The sequence below is a fragment of the Crocodylus porosus genome, unplaced genomic scaffold, assembly GCF_001723895.1.
Source record: "Crocodylus porosus isolate Cpor-Errol unplaced genomic scaffold, CroPor_comp1, whole genome shotgun sequence".
Taxonomy (NCBI): Eukaryota; Metazoa; Chordata; order Crocodylia; family Crocodylidae; genus Crocodylus; species Crocodylus porosus.
Window position 1 is genome coordinate 4,442,768 of NW_017728945.1, and position 12,904 is coordinate 4,455,671.

Consider the following 12,904-nt stretch of genomic DNA (forward strand, 5'->3'; position numbering starts at 1 on the left):
TCTTCCTCTTGTTTCATAGATTTCATAGACATCAGGGCTGGAAGGGACCTCGGGAGATCATCGAGTCCAGCCTCCTGCCCAAAGGGCAGGAAGTCAGCTGACATACTTGTAGAAACCCTTCTTGTTACCCTTCATGTCCCTTACTAGCTGCAACTCCAGTTGCACTTTGGCCATCTTGACGTCATCCCTGCATGCCTGAACAATGCTTTTATACACCCCCCCCCAAGTTGTTTGTTCAAGCTTTCACTTCTTATGAGCTTCCTTTCTGGCTAGGGACAGACATTACACATAAACCAGTTTAAGTGATCAGAAACTGGTTTAAACCTGTAACAAAACAGATGCCCAGGGCACATAAACCAGTTTGAGATGGCTGAAACCAGTCTGAGATAAACCTGACTGAATGTAGTATCAGACCTAACTGATTTGGCCCAAGCCAGTTAATGCAATGTCTGTCCCAGCCTCTTGCTGGTTTAAATTAAATCAGACTCACTCCCCCAGCATCCCGGCATGCTCTCTGGGCTGGGCAGGCTTTTTGAATGTCTGTCCTTAGCCTTTGTGTTTAAACTCACTGAAGAGGTCTCTGTTAAGCCAGGCTGGTCGCTGGCCACATTTGCTATTCTTCCTGCACATCCAGTTGGTTTGTACCTCTGCCCTCAGTAAGGTTTCTTTAAAATACAGCCAGCTCTCCTGAAATCCTCTCCCCATCAGACTGGCCTCCCGAGGGATCCTGCCCACAAGTTCCCTGAGGGAGTTAAAGGCGGCTTTTCTGAAGTCCAGGGTCTGTAGTCTGCTGCTCTTCTTTCTTCCTTCTGTCAGGATGCCAAACTCAATCACCCTATGGTCGCTGCTGCCCAACTTGCCATCTACTTCTATGCCTCCCACCAATTCTTCCCTGTTTGTAAGCAGTAGGTCAAGAAAAGCCCAGCCCCTCGTTGGTCTCTCCAACACTTGAACCAGGAAGTTGTCTCCAACACTGTCCAAAAACGTCCTGGATTGCCTGAGTGCTGCTGACATGGCCACCGGCGGCTACATGCAGCCCCCCCTTGCCACCCGCTGCCCACCAAGTCTCTGTTATCCCAATCACGTCAGACTTCTGTGATTATACAAGGACTTCCAGTTCTTCCTGCTTGTTTCCCATGCTCCCTGCATTCATGTGGCCCACCCAGCGTGGCACACATTGTATAAGCCGCCAATCGCCAAGAAGACTGGTGACCTGCAGTGGCGATCGCTGCACGGCATCCTAGCCACTGGCACGTTTGCGTCCCACTTGGACCCAGCCGCCTCGACAGCCTGTCCCTTCTGCCCGGGGGGTGTTGAGGAGACCCTCTTTCACGCTTTCCTGGACTGCCCCCTCCTGCAGCCGCTCTTTGTCACCCTCGGCCTGCTGCTGCAGGCGCTGGGCTGGAGCTTTTCAGAGACCACCTACGTGTGCTCCTACCCGTACCGGGCGGCTGAGAAGGGCCTCGTCTGCCTGGCCAACTTTGTACTGGGTCAGGCCAAGTTGGCCGTCCTCAAGAGCCGCCGGGACCGGCTCAGATGATGCCCTGCGGCTTTTCCGCCTCCTGGCGCAGGCGCGCCGCTCGCTGGAGTTTGAGCACGCTGTGCTCCGGCAGGCGGTGCCCACCTTTGAGACGTGCTGGGCCCTTGAGGGCGCGCTGTGCCAGGTGGAGGACGGCCGTCTCAAATACGCGCTCTGATGTCATGACCGGTGTGGGCGACCTCCAGCTCGTGCCGCGTCCTGGGCCCTCACCAGGCTGCTTTTTTGCTTTCTTTTTGTGTGGAAGTTGAAGGTTTTGTTACGTGTATGATGGGATGGAGCAGGGTCTGAATTGTTTATGACTGTGTCGCCAGCACACCGACTGCATAATTAGCACGTAAGACACGACGTGAAATGCAGCGCAGGTGTTTGTCACGGTGTGATGTGTTGGTGGGTTTGGTGTGGTTTGGTAGTAACCATTGTTGTATACCTGAACCCCTGAATAAAGTAATTAAAAAGTCAAAAGTCCTTGCATTCATGTACAGGCACACGAGGTGACAAACCGAGTACTTTCTCAGGAAGAATGAGGCCTCCCCTGCTGCCCTCTCCTGCTTCTGCTTTCTCCACGTCCTTTGCTTCCTCAGTTACCTCAGGGCTTTGTTCTCTATCCCCCAGTAAACCTAGTTTAAAGCCCTCCTCACTAGGTTAGCAAGCCTGTCTGCAAAGATGATCTTCCCTCTCTTTGTCAGGTGGATCCTGTCTCTTCCCAGCAATCCTCCTTTTTGGAACAATGTCCCATGGTCGAAGAAGCCGAATCCCTGCTGGCAACACCAGCTGCACAGCCATGCATTGATTTGCAGGATGTGTCTGTTCCTGCCAGGGCCCTTCCCCTTGACCAGAAGGACTGCGGAGAACACGACCTGTGCCCCTGTCCCCTTCACCCTTGCACCCAGAGCCCTGTAGTCAACACTTGATCTGTTCAGGGTCACCCCTGGCAGTACCACCGGCGCCCACATGAATGAGTCCCATGAGGTGCTGGCAGAAGATACAAGTTCCCAGCTTCCACCTTCCTGGGAGTCCATGCCCTCTTCCTTTTCTAGCACCGCTTCTGGCTGTCCTTCCATCACAGTCCCAGAGGTCTCCTCCAGCATGGAATCAATGAAGTCCTCATGTTGGGGGATGCTCTGGAGCCTGGCTACCTCGCCTGTAGCTCTCTTGCCTGGCCCGGACAGACACCACCCGAAGGCGCCGCTCACACTGCAGGCACTCCCTCACCTGGCTGACACGGGAAGGAATCTGCAAGCTGCAGTCTGCATAGCACCAAACCAGGACCTGGAGGAAGCCTCAGCAGTGTGTGCTCCTGTCTGGACAGACATCGCAAGTGCAAGCAGAGGAGGAGCTGGAAATGGCAGTGGCTCTGGAATTACGACATCCTCCAGCCATGTCTCTTGGTCTTTTAATCTGCTGCTTCTCACGTTGTGCCTCTCTTTCCAAGCAGACCTGACCTAGAAAACTCCTCTGTAGCTGGCTTGTTTGCTGTTCCCTGATCCTAAAGGTTTCCCTTTTCCCTGCAAACCTCTTTACTCTCAGCAAGCTTACAGTGAAGGAAAGTGAGAGAGTTTCCAAGCAAACTTCCCCTTCACTGTAATGAATACATTCATTTTTTAAATGGGGTGCCACTACATGCAGTGAAGTTATAGAGGGGGACTGGAGTCTAAAACAGTTGAGAACCACTACCTTACCCACTCAGTAAAGTGCGCAATGGTGGCACGCAGCTCAGGGAAGCAGTTTGCTGCTGCGACCCCAGAGGAAGCTGCACAGAGCAGGGCTAATGGGGTGTTCTGGTATAACAATGGGGATTTTTGTCTTGAGTGCAGGGAACTGACACCTACATCACTGCACTCACTTGCACTGTGTTGGGATTGCTCTGGGATTGTGTTGGGTTTGCTCTGGGAACAGTTCTCCCTCTGCACTTCTTCTCCACCTCCTTGCCCCATCCTGGATTCCAGCTAGAAGTGAAAGGCTTTTCCCTGCTTTCTCAGATCCCCTCCCATCCTTTCTCCTAGGCTTTAAAAATTTGACCATTTCTGGGCACATTATACTCCTCCCATGTCATGCAGATAGGGGACCACACAGACGCGTGCTGGCTGGGCCTCATTGTTTGGCCTCCCATGCAAGCTGCATAGGGCAGAAGTGGATGTTCCTGCGTGCATCATGCAGTGCAAGGATGCCCAAGGGGCCAGTGGCTTATGTTAGTGCAGCCCACACAGCGTGTGGCCCCTGCTTGCTTAGAAGTTGGACAGCCCTAAGCTAAATGAATCCCACCACACATCAGTGCTATGTCAAGTGTCCGAGCCCTTCTTTCAGCCACCCCTTGGGTATTTTAGACAAGAGAAACACACTCAGTTGCCCCCACTGCACTCCACTTCCTCTCTCTCTCCAGCCTGTGACCAGGGGCAGTCTCAGCTTCTTGAGAGGCAAGAAATCCAGAAGGCGCTTGCATCCCCAACACCTCCCTTGACAGGAGGTGTGTAGTGTACTTTAGTGGACAGTGTTGCCTGGGTACATAAGGGACTGAAGGAAAACTATGATCTGTTGAGGGAGCAATCCTCACCCACGCACGTCCTGCCAGTTCCATCGAGAGTCAGCCCTTCTGGACACTCGCATCGGAAAGAGCCGGCTGTGTTCACACAGCGACCATTGGGACAGACGCTGGGGAAGACATCACATTCATTCACATCTGAAGGCAAAAAGACAAAGGAGAAGCATTAGGCAGTAGCAGACCCAGGGACTTCTGGGGATACCCCTGGATGGAGGAAGCCTTCAGAAAAGCCCATAGTTACCCTTCAGGCTAAACTGTGCAGCCTGACAGAGTCAGCAGATGATCATACAAGCCCCAGAAATACAGAGAAGGAATGATTACCCAACTTATCAGGGAACTATGGCCGCTCCATAGCCAATGCATGGGTATTCAGGCAGGGGGAGTGTTTCTGACCTTATCCCTGTAGATGAATTCAGTTTATCCTTTGGTAGGTCACAAGCAGGAAGTTGCAGCAGCTCTGCTCAGCCCCTGCAAGGGCTCATTCCCTGCCTTCAAAACAGGCAGTGTGTTCCCAATGTGGAGGGTTGGCATGGAAGTTGGGTAAGTTATGCATATGCCCTGTCCAGCCAATGTTAAACTTTCCATGGTGGCTTCTGGATCCCCACCCCTCATGCATGTGGCTATGGTGTGACAGCATCCCCAGATGCTGCCCACCTTATGTCTTCGTACCTGTGTGCTGACGCCCACAAATCAGACTAGGCACATCCAGATGCAAACGGCCAATTGGCCAGAGCAAACTGCATGATGGTATGACTCTACTGGGACTATCCCACAGCTGTGACACTTAGTGTAGCTCAGCAAGGAGGGTAACATTGCAGGAGGAGGGAAGAAGCAGAGACTTATATTAGTCTCCCAGTAACCCTGCTGCCAGCAAGAGCTTCACTCCTTGGCACTTTACCTTCGCATGTGACCCCCTTCATCCTGGCAAACCCTCTGGGACAGGCAGGATCTGCGGGAAGGCAAAGAGGCATAATGAGATTGGCAGATAATTTCCTTGCTGCCCATGCCCGGGCAAAGGTTCCTTGCCACGGTGCTAGGCTTACCGATCTCGCAGCGCTCACAGGGACTGCCCCAGGCTGCTCCCAGTGTGGCACAGCACTCAGATTTCAGTGTTGCCCCATTGATGTTCACCTCACAGCGGCCATCCTGGATGTTCAACCAGCATGTCCCTTTCATGCTGTCTGTGGAAGCAAAACACGGCGTATGTGAAGAGCTGCCCCCCTGTCTGATTGCCACCTTGCTCCCAGCAGCTAGACGGCAAGGGAGAGAAATTGGAGGAGAGGCGCCTTGCTGGAAAAGCCAGCAGGCCTTGAAAACCAGGTAAGGAGCGTTCTTTGCCTGCTCTGCTTAACCTGGCATGCTGTGGAGCCACGTGCACTACAGTGGGGTTCAGAGGGCTGCATTTGCCAGGACCCTGCTCTGTGGAGCTGCAAGCTGGCCTCCGTTCTCTGATACCGCTGCGTGCTCATGCCTGGAAGCACTGCGTGGCTCCGAGAAGTAGGGCTGGGTTCTTCCCTGCATGCCCCTGCCCTGCTCATCTTCTTGTGGATAAAGGGCCTGCTCCTGTACTCTGTGCTCAGGCAGAACCATGAGAGCTTTGCTTACAAAGGGAGTGTGACACCAAGCCCAACCTGCAAGCCGCTGGCACATTAATATAAAACTTATGTTCATTGCAGAGATGCTGAAGGTCTTGGACTGAAGTGGAGAGGCTGTGATTCAGCCAAGGCCAGAGTCCTTGTTCAGGGCTTAGGTAGGCTTTCATCTTGGCTGAAAGTGATTTTTGTATCTCACTTGATGGTACAAAGTAAGTTATTGAACGGTGTGTAAGATGGGCTGCCATTCCCTTCATGTTGTAGGATCCTCCATTGTGGGGGTCCTCTTGTGTGTGCCAGGATGTGGGTGATGATCCTACATGATGTCCAAGGAACCTCACAGCAAGCAACTCTCCCACTGCAGCATGGTTAGGGTTTATTGGGCATCCAGTGCAGTGGCTGGAACACTTTGGCTGACTGCTACGATGCTTTCTCAGCTTCACTGTTGCACGAGAAACAAAACTTATAGCAAGAAATTGAGTCAATATAGTGTGAGCCCTGCTGTGCCTATGCAAGTTGCTGGGGTCCAAAGCTAAGCCCTGGACTGTCTCCTGTGGCCGCCTCTGGGACAGAGCAATATTAAGTGGGGTTGCTGGGATTGTCAGTCCTGCCCATCACTGGCCCTGAAAGGAGTCTTACCCACACAGATGGTGCCACTTGGATCCAGTTTGCTGCCTGGGGAGCACTCACAGGCAAAAGAGCCAGCATTGTTCCTGCATACACCATTCACACATGGGTTTGAGGTGCATTCATTGATATCTGCGAGTCAAAAATAACCGTCAATGTACTAGCACTGAAAGAACCATAGAGAGCCTAGGACCCACCCCAGCCCAGGATCTGGGCCACCAAAGGCAGAAAGAGTTTGGAGTCAGTAGGAAATTGAATTGCCAGGCCCTGCCTCTGCAACAGGATGAACCATCACCCAGATAGAAACCTGAAACTGAATCTTGGGACTCGGGTCCAGCTCTAGATAATAAGACCAGTGGTTAAAGCTGGGATTTAGAGACCCCTCAGAGCAGGTTAGTAGAGAGGAAGGAGTGAAAATTGGTTGACATACTTCACCACAGCCTTAAAAGGCTGCTAAAGAAACTAAGAGCTTGTCTGGACATCTAAATACTTTTACAACTGTTTCATCGCAACATGCTTTGTTCCACATAGCTGATACTTGGAGCCCGCAAGGAAACTTTACAGTGTTCCAAGGGAAAATTATAATGGGGGAGGGGGGGTCTAAATATCCATTTCTGCAGAACTTGTCCCCTTTCTTCAAATTTTTTCAATTCTTTGTCAGGAAAAAGATGACCCCCAAACTGTAAATTTTCCACCAACTCCCTGTCCCCTAATTTACATTTTTTAGTCCAAAAGTTCTGGTGTTTGAAGGAAAAAGTTTTGGGTTTGAGTTTCTGAAAATTCAACCCCCCCAAGCAGCTAGAGTCCAAACCACTACTGAGCCAGAGAAAATCAAAGGCATGTTACACCCAGAAGATGGCTCAGCACTCATGCTTTGCACCTTGCAGATATTCTGTTGCCCTTGGGATCGGCCCTAATATTCAGACTCAGCCAGTTTCCAGTCCAGCCCAGTTAGGCTGCGGTCTTGGCCATGGTGCAGCTTCTGCTTCTCTTTGGCAGAGGGCAGCAAAGCCAATGAATATGATGCCGGACGGCAGTCCGACAGCCAAACCAAAGAGCTTAAGAAGATCGTTACCTTCACAGGTATCTGTCTCAGTCCTGAAGACAAAGCCTTTGGGACAGGTGCAGGTGTAGCTTCCAGGTGTGTTACGGCACAGGCCATTGTCACAGAGCAAACGATTAACAGTGCACTCATCGACATCTGTGGGCAGAGACAGACAGGGCTTGTGAGCCCCAGCACCAGGCATCCCCTCAGCTAGCTGGTTTCTGGTAGCCAAGATGGCACTGAAAGCATTTCTTCTCTAAGACACACCGCAGGCCCAGGCAGTTCACTTACAGAGACCTTGCATCTCTAGGGCCGGCCAGCCTCAATCTCAGGGCTTAGCTTCATCTGCATAGCTACCCTGCCCCATATCCTGGCATGTTTAGGCCCTTTAAGTAATGTTCAGTTTGTTTCAGTGCTTTACACACCCACCTTGCTAGCATTGCCAAACGTTCTAGCAATACATTTTATAACAAATATCATATTAAATAGCAAACACGTTACCATATTAACTAGCAAATGTGTTACTCTGAAATTGCAGTTATTTTAGTTATAGCTACTGCCCTGTGATCTTTCTCTCTGGACAATCAGACTGATCCTGTCACAGCACAGGGAGAGAACCTTGTATTTAGGGGAATCAGTTCTTGCTTAGGCCTAGAGCAAAGCCCTGAGCGAGTGCCCTGGCCTCTGGGCCAGTTAATGTGCATCAAGCGCTGTGACGACTGGCCTGCAGAATTCCACTTGTTTCTAGTAGACCTTTGCTAGCCAGGCTCCCTGCTGAGTGTAGATCTGGCTCTCTGGCCTTGACCTAGCCTATTTCAGAGGGCTCCAAACTGCCCCGAACACACAGGGATTCTCCTGAACTCACCCACGCAGTTCTTGCCAGTGGGATCTGATTCGTAGCCCAAATTGCAGATGCAGCGGTAGCTCCCACGCAGGTTCTCACACATGCCGTTGGGGCAGATGTCTGGGTTGAGGGCACATTCATTGATATCTGTGCAGGGCAAGGAACCACATGTTCAGATGTGACCAGCACCAGGGCCAAGCCCCGAAAGAAAATCCTTCAGCCTCTGCTTCTGCATTACCTCCACTGCCTTCTACACAAGCCTGTCCACATCTGGATGTACACATTTTCACTACTCAGCCTGACCATTGTGTGGGTCATCTGCAGGAGACCATGCAGAAGCATGCTCTGAATGTCAGCACTGCTTTGCTGCTACATATTGCCAAGCTGCAGCCTTGTACCTTCAGGTTTCCTCAGGGTACAAATCTACATTCAGTTGAACAGACTTTAATTTCTACCCTGCAGAGACCTTTCTTGTAACAGAGATGCTGCATCCTTCATGAAGGTGAGGTCTCGAGCAGAGCACACACATGTATGAGAGAAGTTTGGTGACAACTAAAGCCCCACCAGTTACCCCCAGTCCGTGATGTGCATATATGCATATGTGTGCGCACATGCACAATTTGTCTTGCAAGGGTGTGCCATGCAGAGGGAGATGCTCACAGGGAAATGGCCTGCATCCTGAGTCCCTGTGCTGTATCAGCTTTCTTCTGTCTGCCACTGGGTACTGTCTCCATCAGTGCAGGGTCTCAGCTACTGCACTGAGACCAACAGCCTGCTTGCTCTTCTTTTCCCAAGGAGGAGTCATTTGCTCCTTTGATTACAGTCACTTCTGAATGTTTTGGGGTTCTTTCTAGGCATCAATACCCCTCTATGTCCCAGGAGGCCAGTAGGAAGTGGGGGGGAACACAATTTCTGCTAGCCTATAGACCCAGTGCTGGCACCTCTATTACCAGCTCCTGTGGAGCAGGAGCCTGAAGGCAGACAGCAGACTCACAGGTGGCAATGCAGAACACTGTGCATTGGGCAGGCAGCTGGCACAGTGCCATACCCTTACATGTGGAGTCTAACCACAGAGGTGCTGGTGCCTGTTGGGACCGTGACAGTCTCTTCTGGGTTAACCCAAGCACCGATCTCCACCTCTGGTGCTCAGTTCTCAGTCCATCCTTTAGTCCCCTCATCTGTCTCTGTCTGAGGAAAAGGCCGAAAGAGGAGGTGGTTTGGAAAGTGCTGCATGCTGGGTGCTGTACCTAAATGAGGCAAGGCTGGCAGCCTGCACATGTCCTGTCCTGCACTTCCCAACTGGCACTGCCAGGCCAGGGCTGGTAAAGAGAGAGAACAAGGCCTGGGTCTCGTAGTGTGTTGTACAGGCATGCTAGAGAGTCTCTGGGAAGCTGGGGTGGAGAAGGAGTCCTTATCAAACCAATAGCCAGGTGCAGGTGGTCAAAGACAAGCTTTGCAATGGCACCCACACTCTATATGAACTCCCTTGTTGAGTGCCTGTACTGAGCTCCCAGGCTGCATCACTGGTCAGGTCAAAGTAAATTTCCTTTTCCTACTGTTGACATAAATTGCTGGCTGAGCAGCAGTCCATGCATCCGGGAGGCAGGAGGAGGACCCTCAGACCCAGCCATGAGCATTTGTTCTTTGGTGAGGTATGCGGGGGGGTGAGCTATGTATGGATCAGGGCCTTGAGCTGAATAGGGTCCCAGCTTGCAGACCTAGACAAACCTACACCTGAAAATCACTGATAAATGCCTTCAACAAATTAAACCCCTCGCTGATGAGTTTTAGGTCAGTTCTCCAGCAATATATTGTAGGGTTGCCAGACTATGGGCAAACCCAGAAACGCAACTCCCCTTTGGTGCCAAGGACCAGCCACTTGATTCAGTACACCAGACCTGGGTACGTTTGCTTAACAATAATTTGTTGTTACGTAAGGCAGAATTTGAGACACGTTCACTCTCTCGCATACATGCACACACATGCATACAAACACATATGCTTACTTGCACCTGCATATACACTCGTTCACTCACATATACATAGACTCACTCTCCCACAGGCATTCACGCGCTTACATATACTCACTCACAGGCATGTACACACAAATTTCACTTAGACAGACCTGAAAAAGAATGACTCAAAGCTTGTCTAAGTCTATCCCACCCATGTAGTAGTGGTCCAATAAAATATATCACCCATAAAAATCCTTGCTTCTTGCACTTTTACATGCACATGCCAAAACATGCCCAGTCTTTCATGCTCACTTATACACTTATCTCTCTCTCACACACACACTCATGCTCATTCTCACACACTCTCCGGCACATGTACATAGACAATTACCCAATAAGTATTGGCCCTGGACAAAGACATACTCTGTGGTAATGTACTTTGGATTTTTACACTGATGTAATTTATACCAGGCTCAGGAATGGACAGAGTCAGCTATTACTGCACCTTCCCACAAAGCAGTAGGGAAGCTGGTAGTAATAGTCAGTTTGGTTTTAACAAGCAGCAACCCCAGGATGGATGTTGACAGGTGAAACCTAAGCCACTGTAACTAATACCCCTGATTTTTCAGGGGTATTTCTCCCACAGACTGGGTGAAGTTACCCCAGATTAGTGGTTTGCATCGTCTACCCACTATTTTTGATACTGTGTAATGCAGATTACATTAATATAAATGTTCAGTCTATCTTGTACCACTCATGCACATTCACATAATTACACATCCACACATATCAGTTATATGCAACTGAAAGCAGGTCTTATAACTGCATGTGCTAGAGAACCTTAGTTATAAGCATCCCTCTGTACTATGGCACATGCTAAAGTCCTCACCTCTGCCATCAGCTGTTATTCCAATGCCACTGCTGCAGAGTGCCTGGAATTCAGCTGTGGAAAAGGGCAGATTCATTAGTTTTTCATTATAGCATTGGGAAAATGACATCAGTTCAGAACAATATGAACAATTCCCATTTGCTTTTGGCTAGAGTATTGATTGTAAGTACTCAGAATTAGATGTTTATAACAGCGTGTGATATATTTTAACACTGACACTGCTTAATATTGCAGTGAACCTTCATATAAAACAAAAATCCCCATGATCAGTTCAGCTGCTCTACACCAGTTGTAGAACTATGCTACATATAAGATTCTAAGCAAAGCACTTGTTAAATGGGTTAAGAAGTGATTAACAAACAAATCTCAAAATGTAGCTTTCAATGAAATACTCCCAACAGACGGGGGTGCTTCTAAGTGGGCTCTGATACAAGATGTAATACCAATTTAACATTTCATCAATGTTCAGGGAGTAGATATAAAATCACTGCTGATAGCATCAATGGCTGACAAACAGGATCTGCACATGGGTTTGATCCTGCACAATGGCCCAAAACCATGTACCAGATCCAACCACAGAGTGACCCCACGTGCTAGCTCCAGCATGGACTGGCGTAATCTAGTACACAGATTCATTTCGCATTTTCAAGACACAAAGGATATCACTCTGAACAGAGATGAAGCATGGAAATTGGAAATAGGGGCAAGTTTCATAAGTTAGGGTCCATGAAGCAGTTTTGACATGTTAATTTTTAGCAGCAGCAGCTACCACTATAACGAACTCTAAAAAATATCTTAGCGCAGGGCTTCCTAAAAATGCCTCTAAGGGTGGAGTACACTTCAAGAGAGCAATTGCTTCTGGGAACGTCTTCCAGATTACATAGGCCATGGGCAAAAAACTCCTGTGGTAAGTACAGCAACTGTTCACATGGACAAGTGAAAAGGGGAAAGCATAAAGGTGTTTAGTTTTTTTCTATCTGACTCAGCACCTGGAGACAAAGAGAACAAGATAGCAGTACACAGCAATACATAACCCATGTATAGATCATGGGTTGTGTGGATCATAGGCAGGAAACACTAGTACAGCCCATACTATGAGAGTGGTTGCAGTATACCTCTGGGCCTTTCAATAATGCTGTCATGCTGTATAGGCCAAGGTGTCTTCTCAGATGGATCCTTAGAGGATTAAACCATTTCCAAGTACCTTCCCCTTGAATTTGTACACACACAGAGGTGGAGCTCACCAGAGTTTTTGGCTGGACACGGTTGACATGGCTCCCCAAAACCATGGTCTGGATTAGCACAGCAACATTCAGATTTGGTAACGGCTCCTGGAAAGGGACGGGCACAGGTGCCCTTTTTAATGCCTCCATAGCACGTGCTGCGCATATGGGTGTCCACACAGACTCGTCCATCCACGCCAATGGCCAGGCCACCCAGGCATTCACACCGAAAGGAGCCCTCTGTGTTAATGCACCAGCCGTTCATGCAGATGCCAGGGGTCTCGCACTCATCGATATCTGAAAGGAAAGCAGACATATTGGCAGCATGACAGAGGGGAAAGGAGTTCGTACTCTTGGTAGAAAGGATCTCAGAGGCTCTGTGGGCTGGGGCAGGGCCTACTGTAAAAAACACTGCTCTAATGCTGCAAAATCCCCAGCACTTGCCTTAGGCTTACGCAAAATGAATGGAGCCAGCAGGATGGCCAGTCTTGACTCTCTCAAATAGTTCAGTAAGACTCTTTCATTTCACTACTATCTGTATAACACCAGAGCTGCTTCCTCCTCTCCAAGTGCCTTTCAATCCACTAGGACCTAACCCATTCCTGGACTGCCATTAGCTGCTCTGTTGGTTAAGCTCGGGTGAAAGGTTA

At 49.7% G+C, this 12,904-nt stretch overlaps 1 protein-coding gene across 1 annotated transcript in view; it reads right to left on the reverse strand.

The window, feature by feature from the left end:
- FBN3 (fibrillin 3) overlaps positions 1–12,904 on the reverse strand; it is an 87,884-nt gene that overhangs the window by 59,248 nt on the left and 15,732 nt on the right. Inside the window, exons 7-14 of the mRNA XM_019550669.1 lie at positions 12,276–12,551; positions 11,032–11,085; positions 8,209–8,334; positions 7,374–7,499; positions 6,311–6,430; positions 5,123–5,260; positions 4,978–5,028; positions 4,092–4,217 (exon numbers count right to left, since the gene is read on the reverse strand). Coding sequence (XP_019406214.1) covers positions 4,092–4,217; positions 4,978–5,028; positions 5,123–5,260; positions 6,311–6,430; positions 7,374–7,499; positions 8,209–8,334; positions 11,032–11,085; positions 12,276–12,551 — 1,017 coding nt within the window. The remainder of the gene's footprint in view (positions 1–4,091; positions 4,218–4,977; positions 5,029–5,122; positions 5,261–6,310; positions 6,431–7,373; positions 7,500–8,208; positions 8,335–11,031; positions 11,086–12,275; positions 12,552–12,904) is intronic.